The 19,145-nt window shown below is 42.7% G+C and overlaps 1 protein-coding gene across 2 annotated transcripts in view; it reads left to right on the top strand.

Moving 5' to 3' along the window:
- The window catches only part of Vmp1 (vacuole membrane protein 1), a 91,643-nt gene extending 72,904 nt beyond the window's left edge, over nt 1–18,739 (top strand). For both annotated transcript variants that reach the window (XM_051158215.1, XM_051158216.1), the window contains exons 10-12: nt 1,053–1,114; nt 16,920–17,022; nt 17,965–18,739. In XM_051158215.1, the coding sequence (XP_051014172.1) occupies nt 1,053–1,114; nt 16,920–17,022; nt 17,965–18,108 (309 nt within the window). In that variant the 3' untranslated portion in view covers nt 18,109–18,739. The remainder of the gene's footprint in view (nt 1–1,052; nt 1,115–16,919; nt 17,023–17,964) is intronic.
- Nucleotides 18,740–19,145: the final 406 nt, after the last annotated feature.

Here is a 19,145-nt window from a genome sequence, read left to right as displayed (position 1 = left end):
TGTTTATTCTTATGTATGCATTGCTCTGCCTGCATGTACACCTACAGGCCAGAAGAGGGCAACAGATCCCATTATAAATGGTTTTGAGCCACCATGTAGTTGCTGGGAATTGAACTCAGGACCTCTGGAAAAACAGTCAGTGCTCTTAACCACTGAGCCATTTCTCCAGCCCAGCTTTATGTTTCTTAAAAACCTGTAATATTGCCTTATGTTAACCATAATAAGTACTTTATGCAAGCTGGGCATGGTGGCGCACGCCTTTAATCCCAGCACTTGGGAGGCAGAGGCAGGTGGATCGCTGTGAGTTGGAGGCCAGCCTGGTCTACAAAGTGAGTCCGGGACAGTCAAGGCTACACAGAGAAACCCTGTCTCAAAAAACCACAAAAACAAAACAAAACAAAATAAGTACTTTATGCTCACATGTATTGAATCAAGCTGAGAATATTTGCTATCTAATAGCCCTTAAAGTATCTTGTTTTAATGTCAGGTATCAATGTCTTTCATTAATAGAGGATGAACTTCATTCTCACCAAACTTAAAAACTTGGAAAATCTGATAAGGACCCTTTAGCCCTAATCCTGGAAGGTCAGGCTTGTTCGGGTTCTGGGAACCTTGATAGGGTCGCTGTAAACCTCCCTAAAAAGGTAGGCTGTCTTCCTAAAATCTCTGAAGTAGATTTTGGCCTGACTCCTGTTGTAGGAGTCATCAGCATTGAGTCAATGGTTGGTGCTGTATAGGAACCTTGGCCGCTGCCTCGCACAGGGCTGGAAGATGCAGAGCGGCTTCATCTCCACTGTTCCCTCCCAGTCTCAGGTTTCATGACTCATGTTTTCTCTGAGGCAGTCCTGTATAGTAGTAGAAGACTACAGCTGTGCTTAAGGAAAAGCATCTTTAAAATACTGACTACCATTTTAATTAGATGGCCTCTAATTTAAAAAACAAACTATATTAAGATTACAGTTAGGGGTAGCACTTTTTAGACTGATACACTTTAGGATTTAGAGGTATTTCTTTTAAATGACTGCTTATTTTAACTGGTGTTTTCTTTACAGAAAATCTTTGTTATAGTAACTTTCAGCAAGCACATCGTGGAGCAGATGGTGGCTGTCATTGGGTGAGTGGCCCCCTCAACACTGCCAGTGCTGCGTCAGTGTGCGGAAGGGCAAATCGGGATGTAAAATTTAACATTGTTCTGTTTTTTGAGGAAAGAAAATGTTTTCCGTGTTGTTAGTTATTGAAAAATGATTCTTACCCAACCGACGGGAAGAATAAAGCTAACTTTTTCCATTTCTTTGGAAACTAAGTATTGGTTCACACAATTCTTGATTTTAAAGATCTTTGGGGTTAGAGTGTGTGGCCTCTCTTTGTAGAAAAGGCATGTGTGTGTCATTACAGTTTAATAGAGCATTGGGCCAACTACAGTTGCATGTAAGTTAAATATAAATTTTACATAATTTGGGGGGGTTGTGGGTTTTCTTTTTGTTTTGTTTGTTTGTCTGTCTGTCTACCAGCCTGCCCTGGTATGCCCTTTGTAGACCAGGCTGGCCTGGAACTCACAAAGATCTACCTGCCTTTGCCTCTCAAGAGCTGTGATTAAAGGCATGTGCCACTATGCCAGGCTTACATAATGTTCTAGTATTTCTTTAAAGGGGTGCAATGGTATATTAAAATAGTCTCAAAATTTGTCAGGAAAGAATCCCTCACTTACTGCACTAGAGAAAAATTAGGCCAAACTATCCAATGCTTTTTATTATTACCTTTTTTTTTTTTTTTTTTTTTTTTTTTTTTTTTTTTTTGGCAGTTCTCAGAAGACCATTTGAACATACAATTCAAATGATAATATCACAAAACTGCCAGTTTCAGGTCAACAAAACAATAAAGAAACACCCATTTTTATTAACTTTCAACTGGAATGTGAACAGAGTCAGATGTTAGAAATGGAATCAGTATTTATTGGGTATTTAGCTTGCTTGCTTCCTCCTTCGTGTGTTTTTTGTTTGTTTGGTTGGTTGGTTTTTGTTTTTTGTTTTTATTTGCAAGAGAGGTCTTTTTTCATTTAGTAATAGAGTGGTGCCACAATGGGAATGTGTTAAGATGAAATGCATTTTGCTTACTTTTAATGTAAATCTCCATCTTAAAAGTCACTGGCCCATTCTTTTAAAAAAAAAAGTCACTGGCACGCCTTTAATTCTGGCTCACTTTTGATTTATTTATTATGTATACAATGTTGTATCTGCATGTACAACTGCACACCAGAAGAGGACACCAGATCTCACTATAGATGGTTGTGAGCCACCATGTGGTTGCTGGGAATTGAACTCAGGACATCTGGAAGAGCCATCTCTCCAGCCCTCACTTCTGATTATTAATGTGGAGTATAATTCATACATGAAACTGTAACCACTCTGGCCAGTGGTTGTGGAGCACTTGGAACAGAGAGGCAGGGGAATCTCTGTAAGGTTAAGGGCAGCCACATCTACTCAAAGAAGAGAAAAAGAAAGAAATTGTAACCAGTCTAGTTTTTATGCTGCCTGAATCTGTATAAACTAAATTATATGTTATATATATCTATCACTTTCCAAGTAAAGGAAGGGGCGATGGGCCTCCTCATACAGGCCTGTCATCCCAGCCCTTGAGAAAGCTTAAGGCAGGGCCCAGGATTTTGAGGCCATCCCGAGCTACGTGTTACACGGGGGTGTGGAAGCTGGATTTTTTTTTTTTTTTTCATTTTTGAAATATGAGGAAAATACTCTTCAATTCTTAGAGATTATTCCACCTCCCTTGAGAAAATTCTGAAAGGACAGACACACTATTGGCTGTCATACATGTCCACACATTGTAGAATGGCAGTATACTATGTGCACCCATGTAGCAGTGATAGTTTCAGCTACATTACACCCCCCACCCCCCACTCCCCCATCAACTGTTTCTTCAGCCTTTGGGGTTTCTAGAAGCTTGTGTTACAGACCTGCCTGTCTCATGCCCCACACTGTTTCTGTCCCTTCAGACCTGTCACCAACAATATCTCAATCATCCACTCTTTTTTTTAACCTTCATTTGTTTCCCTTTTGTTCTTAAAATAAAACCAAACTCCTTAAGAAGGTATGCGGAGCTCTGAGTGTCCTTCCGCTCAGACAGTGTCACAGATACTTGCATCCCACCATTCATCTTTGAGCCTGTTGTTCCCTCCGCCTGCCTCAGGGTGTCTTAACCTTTCCACTCTTGATCTTTTAGGCCAAATAACTCCTTGTTATGAGGGACTGTCCTGTGTATTGTTAAGACAGCTAGTGTTCCTGTCCTCTACACAGTATATGCCCTTAGCAACCCCCAGTCTGACAGTCAGGTTATGTCACGGGGTACAGCGGTTACTCAGCAGAACGCCATTTTGGCAGTATGCTTGAGGCCCTAGGCTCAATGTGTTGAAGTGCAAATAGTAATTATCATCTCACAGCCAGGAATAGCTAAGTTGTAGAGTAAATGCCTTACATTTAGAATGTCCCCCGTGTGTTTCTAAGCACCACAAAAAGTATGTGTGTGTTCCACACTGGTGCTAAATATATGGAAGATAAATCCATCACCCACAGTCAGAATGTCCATTAGATTTCAGCTTTTATCCTCAGAAAAACCTTCTGTGATTTGGTCAAATACTCCTGCACCAGGGACCTCTCTGCACCTCAACATACAGGACATGCACTTACAGTTTTACTTTTATGTTTATGAGTGTATGATTGTTATTCCCATCCCCACCCTCACCCCCCACCCATGCCACTGTACCTTCTTTTCTCTTTCTGGGAATCTTGGCTTTTGCTTTTTTGTGGGGCAGGAAGGTGGGTTTTTTGGGTCTTCGAGACAGGGTTTCTCTGTGTATCCTTGGCTGTCCTAGACTAACTTTGTAGGCCAGGCTGGCCTCAAACTCACAGCTATCCACCTGCCTCTTGCCTCCCGAGTGCTGGGATTAAAGGCGTGCGCCACCATGCCCGGCTCTTTCTGGGAATCTTATGTAGCCCAGGCTGACCTCAAACATTCTTATATAATTGAGGCCAGTCTTAAACTTCTTTTTTTTTTTTTAACTTTATTTATTTTTTATGTACATGGTGTTTTGCCTGCATGTATGTGTGAGGGCATCAGATCCCCTGGAACTCGAATTGCAGACAGTTGTGAGCTGCCATATAGGTGCTGAGAATTGAACCTGGGTCCTCTGGAAGAACAGCCAGTGATCTTAAACTTGCCTCCACCTCTTGAGTGCTGGAATGGTAGACATACCTCACCAGGCTCAGTCTGTGTGGCTCTGGGATCAAACCCAAGACTTTATGCATGCTGGACTGTCTCAGCTACCTCCCTAGCCCCCTGGACCATCTTCTTTTCTACCAGCTCATAGAAGTCCGCCTGCCCCTGCCACCCAGTGATGAGATTAAAGGTGTGTGCCTCCATGCCCAGCATCTGTCAGCTCAATGTAAGAGGCCATGTGTAGTGTTCACAGCTCTGAGTACCTGACAGCCTGACTCACATAGAACACTCAGGAAATGACCACAAGCTGTTTCACATAAAGATTTAGTCAGCAGTGGTGCCACAGGCCTTTAATCCTAGCACTTGGAAGGCAGAGGCAGGTGGATGGATCTCTGTGAGTTCAAGACCAGCCTGGTCTACAAAGTGAGTTCCAGGATAGCCAGAGCTGTTACACAGAGAAACCCTGTCTCGAAAAACCAAAAAGATTTAGGCTATAAAATCATCAGATCCTTTGGATAGCCCATATTTTTCTATTTGTTTCCTTAGATTTTGGAATCTCTAGGGAATTCTGCTGTTTCTCTACAGTATATAAAAGTTGAAGTTAGGCCGGGCGTGGTGGCGCATGCCTTTAATCCCAGCACTCGGGAGGCAGAGGCAGGCGGATCGCTGTGAGTTCGAGGCCAGCCTGGTCTACAAAGCGAGTCCATGATGGCCAAGGCTACACAGAGAAACCCTGTCTCGAAAAACAAAAAAAAACAAAAACAAAAAAAAATAAAATAAAAGTTGAAGTTATTTTAACATTTGGACTACTTAGTTAAATTGTAAATTTTATTTATTTAAATTGTTTTTAAAAATCCTTTCTTTTAAACTGCATACATTAGCATGGCCTTTCAAAGAATCAAAGATGGCTCTGGCTTAAGGACCCACATTGATGGCTCCTGCATGCAGGCACATATACATATATATAAGCCAGATGGTAGTAGTGCATATCTTTAATCCTAGTAGTCTTGGAGGCAGAGTCAGGCAGATTTCTTTGAGTTCAAGGACAGCCAGGGCTACACAGAGAAACCTTGTTTCAAAAAAACTAATGTATCAGGGGAGGGGCTTTAATCCCAAATGCTGGGGTTAAAAGTCTGCACCATCATGCCCAGCTCAGGCTTTGATTTTTTTTAAACATACATTTTGGGGGTTCCTTAATGCCTCTACCTCCTTTCCAACCCCCGACCCTAGGTAGGAGAAACAGAAGTGTAGTTGGGGCGATTCTACTCTTCCTCATTAGGAGTCCAGCTGAACAGTAGACCAAATCAGCTGCAGCCTTCCTGAAGCGTTCTCCAGAGCGGTTTTTCTCTAGGACTGTCTGGAAGTGATCTCACTCTCTCTCTCTCTCTCTATTTGGGCTCCTATTTATACCCTCTTGGAGTAAGGATATTTTCTAATTGGGAAAGATCAGGTGCCCTCTCATGAGACTGTTATCAGCTGTGGATAAACTACAGGCAGTTTTACATTCCACACTTGTAATCAAAACAAAAACATTAACATAGCATAACCAAAACTTCTACAACATGTATGTGTACACACACGCGTGCATAGTGATTCTTTTTCTCTAAAAGATAAAGTGAAAGCCTGGGAATATAGCTTCTTCAGGGCTTGCCTAGCATGCACAAAGCCCCTGGATTCAGCCCCCAGCACCACGTGAAATAGGTGTGTTATCACATGCCTTATAATCCCAGCACACAGGAGGTACAGGCAAGAAGAGTAGAAATTCAAGGTCATCTTCAATTACACAGAGATTGAAGCCAGCCTTACAAGAGACTGCCTTTTTTAGAAACTATAATTTTCATTCTAATACATTCTAGAGTTGCCAGATTTGTATTTTATTGAATCCAAGAGTTAGTGTTATGTTTTCAAAATTATTTTCATACATGATAGAATTGCTTGACATCTTTGTCTTTTTCCCAGAACCTGCTGCAAAGATTAGCTCAGCTTCTAGATTAGCTATTAAGTCATTTAAGTATGGGGCAGGAGTGATGGCTCAGTGATTAAGTAAAAAAATACATCTTTTAAGCCGGGCGTGGTGGCGCACGCCTTTAATCCCAGCACTCGGGAGGCAGGCGGATCGTTGTGAGTTCGAGGCCAGCCTGGTCTACAAAGTGAGTCCAGGATGGCCAAGGCTACACAGAGAAACCCTGTCTCAAAAAACCAAAAAAAAAAAAAAAAAAAAAAAATTAAATATATTTAAATAATGTAAGTTAATTAGATTTGGCTTCATAATCAGATGCCAAAAGATAGTTTTTTAGTTGGTTTTGTTATTGTTGTTTTGGCTTTTCTAGACAGTGTTTCTCTGTATAGCCCTGGTTGTCCTAGACTTACTTTGTAGACTCCACCTCCCTGAGTGCTGGAATTAAAGGCATGTGCCTTAACACCCAGCTTAGCTTTTTAGTATTTTGTTAGTAAAAAAAAAAAAATTACAATCACAACCAGGCGTGGTGGGGCACGCCGTTAATCCCAGCACTCAGGAGGCAGAGGCAGGCTGATGGCTGTGAATTCAAGGTCAGCCTGGTCTACAAAGTCAGTTTAGGACAGCCAACGCTACACAGAAACCCTATCTCAAAAAACAAAACAACAGGCAAACAAAATTACAATCACAGTCTCTAACCAAACATGACAAGATTTGTTTTCCTATATTTTGAAACAGGACATTGTTGTTTTGTTTTTGTCTTTTGAGACAGGGTCTCTATACATATCTCTAGCTGTCCTCAAATTCACAGAGATCAGCCTGCACCTGCCTCTTCCTATGCTAGGATTAAAGGCATGCACTGCCATGCCTGGTATAGTGTTCAAAATGAAAATCAGCAATAGGGCTGGAGGTGTGGCTCTGTGGTAGTGTTTTCCCTAGCATGCCAGGGGTACTTAGCATTGTGCAGAAGTGACTGTGGCCCTAACCTAGCCTGTATAGCTGAGAATAGTCTTGAGCTCTTTTCTATTATAACTGTCTCTCAACTATGTATCATGGCTGCCTGGAACCCACAATACACCAGGTTGGCTTTGAACTCAAAGAGATCTGGCTGCCCCTGTTTCCTATGTGCTGGGATTAAAGGCGTATATCATCACACCTGGCTGAAGCTGCTTTTGTATTATAGTTATCCCTCTTTTTACTTATATGTATATATCTTTGAGTAAATCCCACACACGTTTGGGTACCAGTGGAGACTGGAAGAGGGTGTCAGATTCCTTGGCGCTGGAGTTACAGGCCGTCATGAGCCACCCAGCTGGTATGCTGGGAACGCAACTCAGATCCTCTGGAAGAACAGCCAGCGCTCTGAGCCAGTGAGCTGCCTCTCTAGCCCCTGTGGACTGCTATTTTTAATATAGGTATGGGATAGCCTAGCCAAATATGATACCCTAATTTAGATGGTGCCTGTCTCCCAATCATAATTAACAGTTTTTTTTTATCTAGAACAATTCTAGAAAATAGTTGCCAATATCAGTAGGTTTAAAGGAAAGTATCCTTATTATCTATTTCTAACTCAGCAGGTTGGTCTAGTCATACATGTAAATAATCAGATATGCTAGATCACATACATATTCAGAGAGATTAGGATTTAGATAACAGCTTTCTAATTTATGGAGTATTTACCAGGTGGACAGAGACAAAACTCTATTTTAAAGATGTTGCGTGTGTATTGTCTTGCACTCTTTGAAGTAACTCAGAGGAAAGAGGCAAGCACCAGTGAACTGGAAAGCTTGAAAGCATTATTATATTTCTTGTGACCTGGTGATTATTGTGATGACATGAAACTGATTTTTATTTAATTGTAGACTTTCTCCATTGTGAGGTCTGAACATATTTCTTAAAGTGCAGAACCAAATGATAAAAATTGTAATTATAAAATGACATGTTCCGGAATTCTCACCAAATGGAGGCTAAGAGTTCCCAGAAAATAACATTAAGCCTGTGACTCGCAGCAGGCCATATGCAGAGCACTGGCTTGCTGTCAGCTTGCCAGGGTCTTATTGGAAGACAAAGTCCCCAGTTTTACCACACAAGAGAAGTTTCCATAACTCAGTCATTGAACTCGAGGGCTGGGGGATGGGGTTGGCTGGAACAGGGACTTTTTACCAGATACAGAATGTTCCATGCTCTTGGTTGCTGTCTCCTATTTTTGAGTTAACTTGCTGTTTGACCTCAGAGTCATGCTTGCCTGTGGCAGAAGAGACCAGTGAACAGTTAGTGCTGAAGTCAGAGTGGTGTTCTTGTTCTTCATTCTGTCTGCCTGGACCACAGGAGGAAGACGCGTCTTTGCCTTTTTGTTTTCTGTCTGGGTTTTTTGTTTTGTTTTGTTTTTGTTTTGTTTTGTCTGTTGGGTTTTCAATGGCTTCTTGCTGCTGCTGCTGTTGAGCGAGGGTCTCACTGAGTGGCCCTGTCTGAACTGCCACTCCCTTTGTGTAAAGCGGGCTGGCCTTGATCTCACAGAGTTCTGCCTGGGATTCAAGGCATGGGCTCCCTTACTTGGCTATCTTTTCATTATAAAATGTAAACTAGTGCATGTCTCTCATTCTTCTTGACATTGATCATTATGAAATAATTTTCTTAAAAGGTTATAGAAGTCTGGACCACAAACATTCATTTCTTTGATTTGGGAAAGGATAGGACCCAGCTCTGGCGACTCAGTTTTCCTAATTCTAAAGTTACTTCCCTGTGCAGTTGGATGAGAGCTCCCTTCTCCTGTCTGTAGCAATCTGTAGAAAAATCAGACGGCATGGTGGCGGATCTCTGTGAGTTCGAGGCCAGCCTGGTCTACAAAGAGAGTCCAGGAAAGTCAAGGCTACACAGAGAAACTGGGCGGGGGGGGGGGGAAGAAAAAAAAGAAATGGTATTTTGCCAGGCACGGTGGCACACACCTTTAATCCCAACACTCAGGAGGCAGAGGCAGGAGGATCACTGTGAGTTCAAGGCCAGCCTGGTATACAAAGCAAGTCCAGGACAGCCAAGGCTACACAGAGAAACCCTGTCTCGAAAAAACAATCTCTCTCTCTCTCTCTCGCTCTCTCGCTCTCTCTCTGTATATATATATTGTGTATATACACACACACATTTAAAAAGAAAGAAACAAACAAAAGAAAACCTTTAAGAAAAAGAAAATACAAAGTACAACTGAGCATGGTGGTATACACTAGAGAGAGAGGAGGAAATTATAAACAGGCTGAGGGGGAAAAAGAAACAATAAAAATATAATGGCTTGCTAGGCATGGTGCTACACACATGCCTTTAATCCCAGTAATCTGGAGGCAGAGGCTGGAAAGTCTCTGTGAGTGAAAGGCCAGCCTGATCTCCATAGCAAGTTGCAGGACAGTAAGAGCAACATAAAGAGAAAATATCAATGGAAATAGATCAAAAGTTTTGCTTAGTAGCTCACTCCTGTACTCTTCACACTTAAGAAGCTGAAGCAGGAAGATCACCATGATTTCCAGTCCAGCTTGAGCTACAGAATAGTACTCTGTCTCAAACACAAGATGAATTGAGTAGCCTGTGCTCTTTGAAAACTAGTGTATGTGCAAGGTGTGCTGAAACAGCACTAGACGGTGGGATTTTTGTCCCCCAATCTTAGAAGTTGGAAATTTGCAGTGGAGAGTCAGTCTGACTGAACTGTTTGAACAGACCCATTATAGCAGACCATTTTTTTAAAAGATTTATTTATTTATCATATATACACAGTATTTTGCCTGCATGTGCACCAGAAGAGGGCACCAGATCTCATTATAGATGGTTGTGAGCCATCATGTGGTTGCTGGGAATTGAACTCAGGACCTTTGGAAGAGCAGGCCGCGCTCTTAGCCTCTGAGCCATCTCTCCAGCCCCGTGCAGACCATTTTTTGAGCTCCTGTTTCCTTCATTAACAGAAGTCTCCACCCTGTCCTCCATTCTGCATTTTGAAGAACCATGTTCTTCAGTGAGAACACGTTTCAGAGAATGGCGACTAAGTGGTCAGGTCTTCATTCTGGGTCTTACAGGAAACAATCCCAAATCCTCAAAAGCAAGAGCAGTTGGAAAACCTTGTGAGCTAGAAACTCATTGTGAGACAATAGCACACGTGTGCCTCAAGTTGCTGGATAAAGCAGTGTAGTCTTGTAGTCTGTCTCCCACCAAGCCTGGAAGAAAGGGGTGGTATCGTGTGTATAAATAATACTACTGGGTACACAGTGAGCTAAGTTGAATACAAAAGAATTTTTCATTATTTCAGAGGAGCGCAGATGCAAATGAAAATCAAAAGACATTTTAATCCCAAACCCTGACATTGAATCACAGCGAATTTTAGAAGGTGCCAGAGACTATAAATGCAAACAAGTCCGTATAAGCCCTAGATTTTCGAGTGTAGTGTGTAATTCTCAGAATGTGTTTTATGTTGGGACACTCTTCCAGAACCCCAGTTCAGCCAGTCGTGGTGGCTTATGGCTTATGTCTTTTTTTTTTTTTTTTAAATATTTATTTATTATTTTGTATACAGTGCTCTGCCTGCATGTACACCTGCACACCAGATCTCACTATAGATGGTTGTGAGCCACCATGTGGTTGCTGGGGGTTGAACTCAGGACCTTTGGAAGAACAGCCAATTGCTCTTAACCTCTGAGCCATCTCTCCAGCCCAGTGGCTTATGTCTTTAATCCCAGCACTCAGGAGGCAGAGGCAGGAGGATCGCTGTGAGTTCGAGGCCAGCTTGGTCTATAAAGTGAGTCCAGGAAAGCCAGGGCTACACAAAGAAACACTGTCTCAAAAACCAAAGAAAAAGAAACCACAGTTCAAATCCAAAAGCAAGGAAAATACATGAGTCACCAATTTTCCCTCACAATATCAGCTTCGTAAATTATATTCTATGTTCAAAAGTAACACTTTCATTCCAGTTACCCAGAATCACTAGATCTTTTTAAAACTGATTTATTTAATTTTTTGTTTATGTTGGTATTTTGTCTGCTTGTATATCTGTGTGAGGGTGTCAGATCCCCTGGAACAGGAGTTACAGACAGTTGTGAACTGCCATGTGCCTGCTGGAATTGAACCTGGGTCCTCTAGAAGAGCAGCCTGTGCTCTTAACCGCTGAGCCATATCAACAGCCCCCGAATTACTCGATCTTATTTTTACTAATTTAAAAATGCTAGTTTTTCAAGGCTACGCAGAGAAGCTGTGTCTAAAAAAATAAACAAATGCTGATTTTTCAGTCAGTGCCAGTCCATTATTCTTGCATTAACTAGGTAACACTTGGTGTCTTCTTATTTTTTTCCCCTCTAATCCTTGAGGGCAGGACAACTATAAATATTAATGAGGGCCCTGTGAGATGACCTTTGGCTTCTTAAGCAGATGTCTTGATAAATTCCCCCACCCTTTTGAGGAGCCCACCTTAAGAGGAGTGCGTCCCGTAATCTGTCATTGTTGAATCAGGCCAGGAGTCTGAGGTTGCTTCTGAGTCACTATGAATAGAGCTCTAGTATTGGTTGGTCCCCAGGGAAACTGGTGGTTAAATACTGTGAGAATCTTTATCAGACAGGAAATGACAACTCATTAAAATACTAACCGTTGAGCCTGTGTGGGGGTGGGAGGAAAATCTAGCCCTACAGAGTTTGACTAGAATGTACAAATCTCTTAAGAAAGAGACTTATTATTGCCTCTTGTTTGTTTTTTTAATAGAAGACAGGTGTGCATATGGTGCAAGTAGAACGGGAAAGGGCTTCTATTTTACCCTCAAAGTTTATCCCAGTGTCACCTTCGTTTTCCAGTTCATTCTCTTCGGAGGACCCTGCTAGCTTCAGTTGGAAGATGATCATTCTAACCAAGAATGTTAGTGTGTGCTTGTGATGCCAGCACTGTGAAGACTGAGTCAGGAGACTTGAGAGCTCAGGCCAGCCTGGCCTCCATAAGAGACCCAGTCCACCGACCAGCAGCCTGGCCAGAGGAGATGAAAGGGCAGAAAGTTTTCTACTTAGGGCTTCTAGCCCCCATCTCAACCCTATCTTAAATTCTCCAGAAAGGACCTTTAACCTCAGCATGTGAGGAGCCCAGGCATGAGGGTGTGAGCTCAAAGCCCTCCCGCACATTTTGAGACCATGTCTGAAAAACAAAACAAACAAAAAATGCAAGCCAGAGTAAATGAGTAAATTTCATTTCCTAATGAAATTGACTAGTTTAATCCAGAACATTCTTAAGATAAAAGTTTTATCTCAGGCCAGGCGTGGCAGCACACACCTTTAATCCCAGCACTCAGGGAGGCAGAGGCAGGCAGATCACTGAGTTCCAGGCCAGCCTGGTCTACAAAGTCAGGCTAGGATAGCCAAGGCTACACAGAGAAACCTTGTCTCGAAAAGCCAAAAAAGAAAAAAAGAAAAAAAGTTCTCTCTCTGAGCACTGGTTTTTAGCACAGATTTGGCTGTCAGGTTCCTAAAAGGCTCTTCATGGCTGTCCGTTAGGAAGACACGGGAGTGCTAGAGGAAATGAATGCCTGCCTGTACTCCAGCACTCTAGACGCAGGGCAGGAGGATCTCTGTGAGTTCTAACAGGACAGCCAGGGTTATATAGAAAGGGAAGAGGAAAGAGCTTTGTAGAAATAGCTTGCCTTCCCCCTTGACATGTAATTAGTCTACTAACCAAACCTTAAGCTGGGTTTAGAAAGCAGGTGTACCACGGTCTTTTAAACCTAGCACTTTTGATGGAGAGGCAGGAGGATCAGGAGTTCTAGATCACCCTTAGCTATGTAACAAGTTCCAGGCCAAAAGAAATAAACAAAACAGGCCAATAAGATGGCTCAAGGCCAGGAGTGGTGGCACACACCTTTAATCTCAGCACTAGGGGAGCAGAGGCAGGCTGGTTGCTGTGAGTTCGAGGCCAGCCGGATCTACAAAGTGAGTCCAGGACAGCCAAGGCTACACAGAGAGACCCTGTCTTGAAAAACAAAAAACAAAAGCCGGGCGTGGTGGCGCACGCCTTTAATCCCAGCACTCAGGAGGCAGAGGCAGGCGGATCACTGTGAGTTCAAGGCCAGCCTGGTCTACAAAGCGAGTCCATGATGGCCAAGGCTACACAGAGAAACCCTGTCTCGAAAAACCAAAAAAAAAAAAAAAAAAAAAAAAAAAACCAAAAAAAAAACAAACATATATATATATATATATATATATATATATATATATATATATATATATTAATGTGTAAGGGCATTTGCTGCCAAGCATGACAGCTAGAATTTAGTTCCTAAGAATGGAAGAGCCCACTCTTGCATGTTATCCTCTGACCTCTGCGTACAAGCTACAGTGCTCCTGTGTGCGTGACATCCACAGAGTAGGTAGGTAGACAGATAGAGCAAGCTGGTGTGTGTTTGGGGTGGGAGGGGGTAAAATAACTCAGCCTCCAAGTGCTGCACAATGAGATAAAGTTCCATAGATTCCTTGTTTAGGACCCACACCAGTTTGTTTTTACAATAAAATATAACTGGCATACTATTAGTGCTGAGATCCTGGGGAAGTGGTTAAGAAAGAAGCAAATCCTGGATTAAATTTAAAAGGTACTTCAGTCATGCCCCTACAGTAGTCAGGGGAAATTTGACCACTTAACAAAATAGTGCATTTTTGATGGTTTGGTTTGGGGTGATTGTCGGGGGTGGGGGTGGGGTGCATTGAAACACAGAGGGTTTCTCTTTATAGCTCTGGCTGTCCTGGAACATACTATGTAGACTAGGCTGGCCTCTGCCTTCTAAGTGCTGAGATTAAAAGAATATGCCACCATACCTGGCATTATTGTTTTAATGTAACTTGTGTGTATTGGCGTGTGTGTGTGTGTGTGTGTGTGTGTGTGTGTGTGTGTGTGTGTGTGTATGCAGATACAGGTGCACTCCTCAGGTTGCCAGGCTTATGGCAGGTGTCCATCTATTGAGTAGCCTGGGTGGCCTTGTTTTTCTTTTAAGACAAGGTTTCACAGTATATTTCAGCCTTTATCTGGAAACTTGCTATCCTCCTGCCTCAGTTTGCCCAGTGCAGAGATTATAAACATAATTCCCCCTTTTTTGGCAAAATAGTATACTTTTTCAGCTCATATTTCTGTTAAGTACAGTGCCACAGTGTCATGGCAATACATTAAAAAAAAAACAGAATAGAAAAACCCACACAGAATCTTAATGAACACAAGGAAAAGGTCAACTATTTCATACCAAGGTCTAGTTTGGTTACTATCTCCATGGTGAAGTGACTCAAAATTAATTAGATGTGTTTTTGTATGTGGTGAACCAACTTGTTTGAGACACAATTTGAAAGGATTCCCATGAAAAGTAGGGATATTGGGAGGCAGAGGCAGGTGGATGTCTGTGAGTTTGAGGCCAACCTGGTCTACAAAGTGAGTCCAGAACAGCCAGGGCTACACAGAGAAGCCCTGGGGGAGGGGTTGCTATACTTAGATTCAAATGTGCTGAGTTTTAGATTTATTCAGATCAGTTATTTGCTCATAATAGTTTTGGTTACAACATTAAAAAATAATTTTTAAAATCCCTTCTATTTTCATCTTTTTCCTCCTATCTATAGAAATTTGCAGGAAGAACTCCCAAACCTCACAGCTCTCTGGGGCATAAATTACAGAGCACCTCAATACATTCATCTTAACATTGGTCACAAAAATCTCCTTGAAAATCTTCAAGTTGGCAAACAGTAAAGGGCTTAAGATGCATGTCAGATGTTTATGTCTTCAGTCTGTTGTGAAGGGATTCTGGAATGGTTCGCTGTCGGGTCCTTCCTCGTCGCTGGCAAGAACAGAAGAATCTTAGTACTTTCTAACACATGCACTTTGTTCTCTCTCTTCTTACTGTCATAACTCTTCTGGGAGTTAGGTTGATGGTGTGGAGTGCCAGTGTTAGGGCAGGATGCACTGACCTACGAAGAGGGAAGCTCTCACTGCTCCCATGCACCAGCTGCAGTCAGAGCCCGTGTGTCTGTGTTTCTAGTGTAAATGGAGAGACTATCTGCGTTCCTTCCTGTACTGTTAGGAAAGGTTGCTTAAACCCCTAAGGAAATGCTTGTTTTTCTTTTTAAAAAAAAGTTCTGTTTCTGTTGATTTGCAGTTAGAACCATTACTGATAAGTAGTAACACAGCTGTGATCTACCTCCCTAGTTGAAGGCCACTTAGACATCACTGACTTGTGGGCACTTTGACTCACACCTGTAATCTAGCCCTTGGGACAGATTGTCTGCTGAAGCTACAAGTGGCACATCATCCCTCAGGCATCTGTACTTTCTCCTTCCAGTTTTTTTAGCATGTGTTTTCTATACAGAACCTTTAGGATTGTACTTTCTTCTGTCTTGTTTTTTGAGACAAGGTCTCTGTGTAGCTCTGGCTGTCCTGGAACTCAACTCTGTAGACCAGGCTAGCCTCTAACTCACAGAGATCCACCTGCCTCTGCTCCTGGGTGTGCTAGCGTGCTAGCTACACTTTGTTTGGAGGTGCTTTGTTTTTCTCTTTTCTATACCATAGACACAAAGTAAGGACTCCTTTAAATGTTAACTGATTAACAGGTGGAAGGTTGATAGGTAATTGATGAGAAAAAAAGAATAGCCAGCAGTTGGGAAGTTGTTTCTGCCTGGCAAATATAATATTTTTTAAGTTTTTTTTAAAAATTATTATGCTTTTGTAAGCAGCAACTTAATTATTCCAGGAAAAAAAAAAAAAAGAGTTCACTAGGGTCAGTATACTTTGTGAAATAACACTGGGCACTGCACACTTGGGCCTTCTATACTCTGGCCCTAGAAAAAATACAAGCTTATTTGCCTTTTAGCAAATAAGACAGATGAGAAAATAAAGGGTACAGGAAGTAAGGATATTTACTTTTTCAAAGTTGCTCCACAGTACCCTTTTAAAAGCCTGTTAGCTATCAAAAGAAAAAGGAAGGAAAGAAAGAAAAAACTGGTGCCTGGTAGCTTCAGTTGCCAGACCGGTTTTACAGCTCTAGCTCCACAAACTCTGAGGAACTTGGTTGGTCCAGAGCCTTATCAGAGAGAGCTATCCACACATCTTGGAACAAGCTGTTTAGTAATGTACCGGAGTTTCTGTGCAAACATCCATCATAAAGCATGAAATGATTCAAGGTCCGCAGTTCCTCTTTGTTCCTTTGTTAATCACTGACTTCTGGCTGGGGGGAGGTGCCTCCCGATGTGCTAATGCATTCTTTTTGGATAAGGATGACGCAGCGGTTGTCCTAATAAGGACTTGGATTGAGAAAGCACCTCCTACCCACCCCCCGAGAAGATGGGACATTCAGAGGGAGGGCAGTTTCTTTTTTAACTAGGGATGACACAAGCATAAGTCATTTCCTTATTAATCGGTTTAAACCAGTTCTTACAGGAACTAGTGGTGATAAATGTGGGACTTCTCAGAAGTCATTCATTTTATTCTTTGTGCCACAGCAGCGTGCGGTCTTAGCCGCGCTGGCTGCACTGCCCTGTGATAGCAGAGGCTCTGGCTCGCACTGCTAGTTCCTCCCAAAGAGACTAATGTTGAAGGAGGAAGCTTCACAAATTGCTCCGGCTCTGATGTGTTTTGTTCTTTTTAGCAGTGCCCGACTTTTGTTTTATGTTTGTTTTGTTTTTAAGCCTGAGGGGTAAGTGGATTTTCTTTAACATTTCTCCTGCTTTTCTTCCCACTTGTGTCTTTCCTTCGGCTTTGCTTCCAGTGCTGTCCCTGGCATAGGTCCGTCTCTGCAGAAGCCCTTTCAGGAATACCTGGAGGCGCAGCGGCAGAAGCTTCACCACAGGAGCGAAGCGGGCACAGCGCAGGTGAGGATCCCTCTGGCTTCTCCCCAGGGCAGCCTCAGGCTCCAGGCAGGTGGACTGTTCTCCCAGCGTCCGGATGGGGTGGCTGCCGCTGTTCACCGGTCTCTTAGCAGAAGTTGAGGCACCGTGTAGTCTCCACTGGGGATTTTATATTTCAGAAACAAGGGTGCGGTAGTGGAAGACAGTGGTTCTGTTGTGTGCAGTGGTGTCTTGATCGTAAATGAGTTATTACCTATACTTCCAGACTGAGTTAAAAAGTTAAAGTTTATACTATCACCAAGTATTAGGTAGCATGAATATCCTTTTTCATGTTTGCTGTGGGAAAGCAACTATTTGCCTTTTTTTTTTCTTTTTTAAATAAAGCAAGGCTCCTGCCACAACTGAACTTTTAGCTTGAATAAACCAAGCCTGGCCGGTTCCAAAGCAGAGAGGAAAGAGCCAGTAGGGCTGAGTAAGCAGCAACCTGAACCAAGAAGCCCGGAGGAAAGCAGTGTCTGTCACTGGCTTCAGACCGGAGGAGAGCGTTGTCACTGGCTTCAGACTCCTCCCGTAGCCTTTCGCTGCTGTCAGTTGTCCAGACACGGCTCACGTTTATGTTCTAAAAGCAGCTCTAACACTAAAACAGAGTTTACATTTTCTTCCCCTTCCAAGCAAGATCTGCACGGCTGCTGCAAGAGTAGAGCTAGCCAGACCACTGGGGCACTGTAGAGACTGCTCACCCCCTGTCCCTCTGTAAACTGTCCAGAGAGCAGCAGCTGTGCGTCCAGCGGTGATCTCTGATGGCCAAGCGTAGACCTCAGGGTACCTAAAGACCAGTTTTCAATTGTTTGGTTTTCCGGCAAGCCTCGGGTTCTCATCATTCCCTCTCAAGCATGGTAAATAATCTCCTCACTGTTGAAGTAAGAAAAGCCTTTTTCTTGAATTGTTCTGCTTGCTTTCCTGCAGGGAGAAAACTGGCTGTCCTGGCTGTTTGAGAAGCTGGTGGTTGTGATGGTGTGCTACTTTGTCCTGTCCATCATTAACTCCATGGCACAGAGTTATGCCAAACGGATCCAGCAGCGCTTGAACTCAGAGGAGAAAACTAAATAAGCAGAGAAAGGTTTTCCCTGCAGAAGTTAGCATGGTGGGCTCCTTCCTGACATCAGGAGGCCCCTAACCAGGATGGGAGATCCCTGTTTCCACCCTGTACTGATGTTTAAAACGTTCTTCCCGAGAGCAGTTTAGTCCACATTTTACACTGACACACTTTCCCTTTATGTTAAGGTAAGGTCTCCACCCTCGTCATACTCCATTGGGGTGGATGTGATGTTCACTGCGAGCTTAACAGACTGGCCTTCTGATAACTGCAAAGGGCCCTGTGGTCCACCTGGAGAGCCCTGGCCACACAGAACGTGCGGAAGTATGTTAAGTGTGTCAGGCTTTTTAGTCTTGTCACAAATGATTGGTTTTTCTAAGTCATCAAATGTATATAAGTTATATATATTGGATAGCAGTTTTGCATGTCTATCATGGAACGATTTAATATGCCTTCCTTTCCCACCCTCAAAAAGGCCATTTTATGATGCATTGCACACCCTCTGGGGAAGTTGATCTTTAAATTCTGAGACAGTATAAGGAAAATCTGGTTGGTGTCTCACAAATGAGTACACCATTTTTTATTCTGTATATTTAGAATGAAGTCGTGAAAAACTTTATAAAGACATCTTTGATCATTCCGAAATTGTGTCCGTTTTCTTTAGTGCTGTGGTTTTTTTGCTTCTTTTTCACTTCTACCAAGTGAGTGGCAGCCTTGCCAAATAATGCTTACAACCAAAATTGCCTGGGCTTTTATTTATTGCCTGCAAGAGCCACCACAGTGTCTTGTTATGCTGGCCTGGGAGAGCTAAGTGGGCCTGTGAGGTTCGCCTGGGATGGGGCTCTCTTTATAAAACAAGAAATGGGGATGTGTAAATCAAAGGACAGCAGCAAGAAACACTTTCACGTTGGTGTTAGTTTTAGCTGTCTGTACTCTGCTTTAACAGACAGCTTCTCTGTGTGTTTCTGTGTTTTATTCTTTATGTGATTTTCCTTTTTGACATTTTTATGACTGACCCTGTTCATTTTGTTTTGCTTGGTAGGAGAATAAA

The sequence above is a fragment of the Acomys russatus genome, chromosome 16 (assembly GCF_903995435.1).
Source record: "Acomys russatus chromosome 16, mAcoRus1.1, whole genome shotgun sequence".
NCBI classification, from domain to species: Eukaryota; Metazoa; Chordata; class Mammalia; order Rodentia; family Muridae; genus Acomys; species Acomys russatus.
Note: the sequence above shows the minus strand (reverse complement) of the source record. Positions and strands in the feature narration are given on the sequence as shown.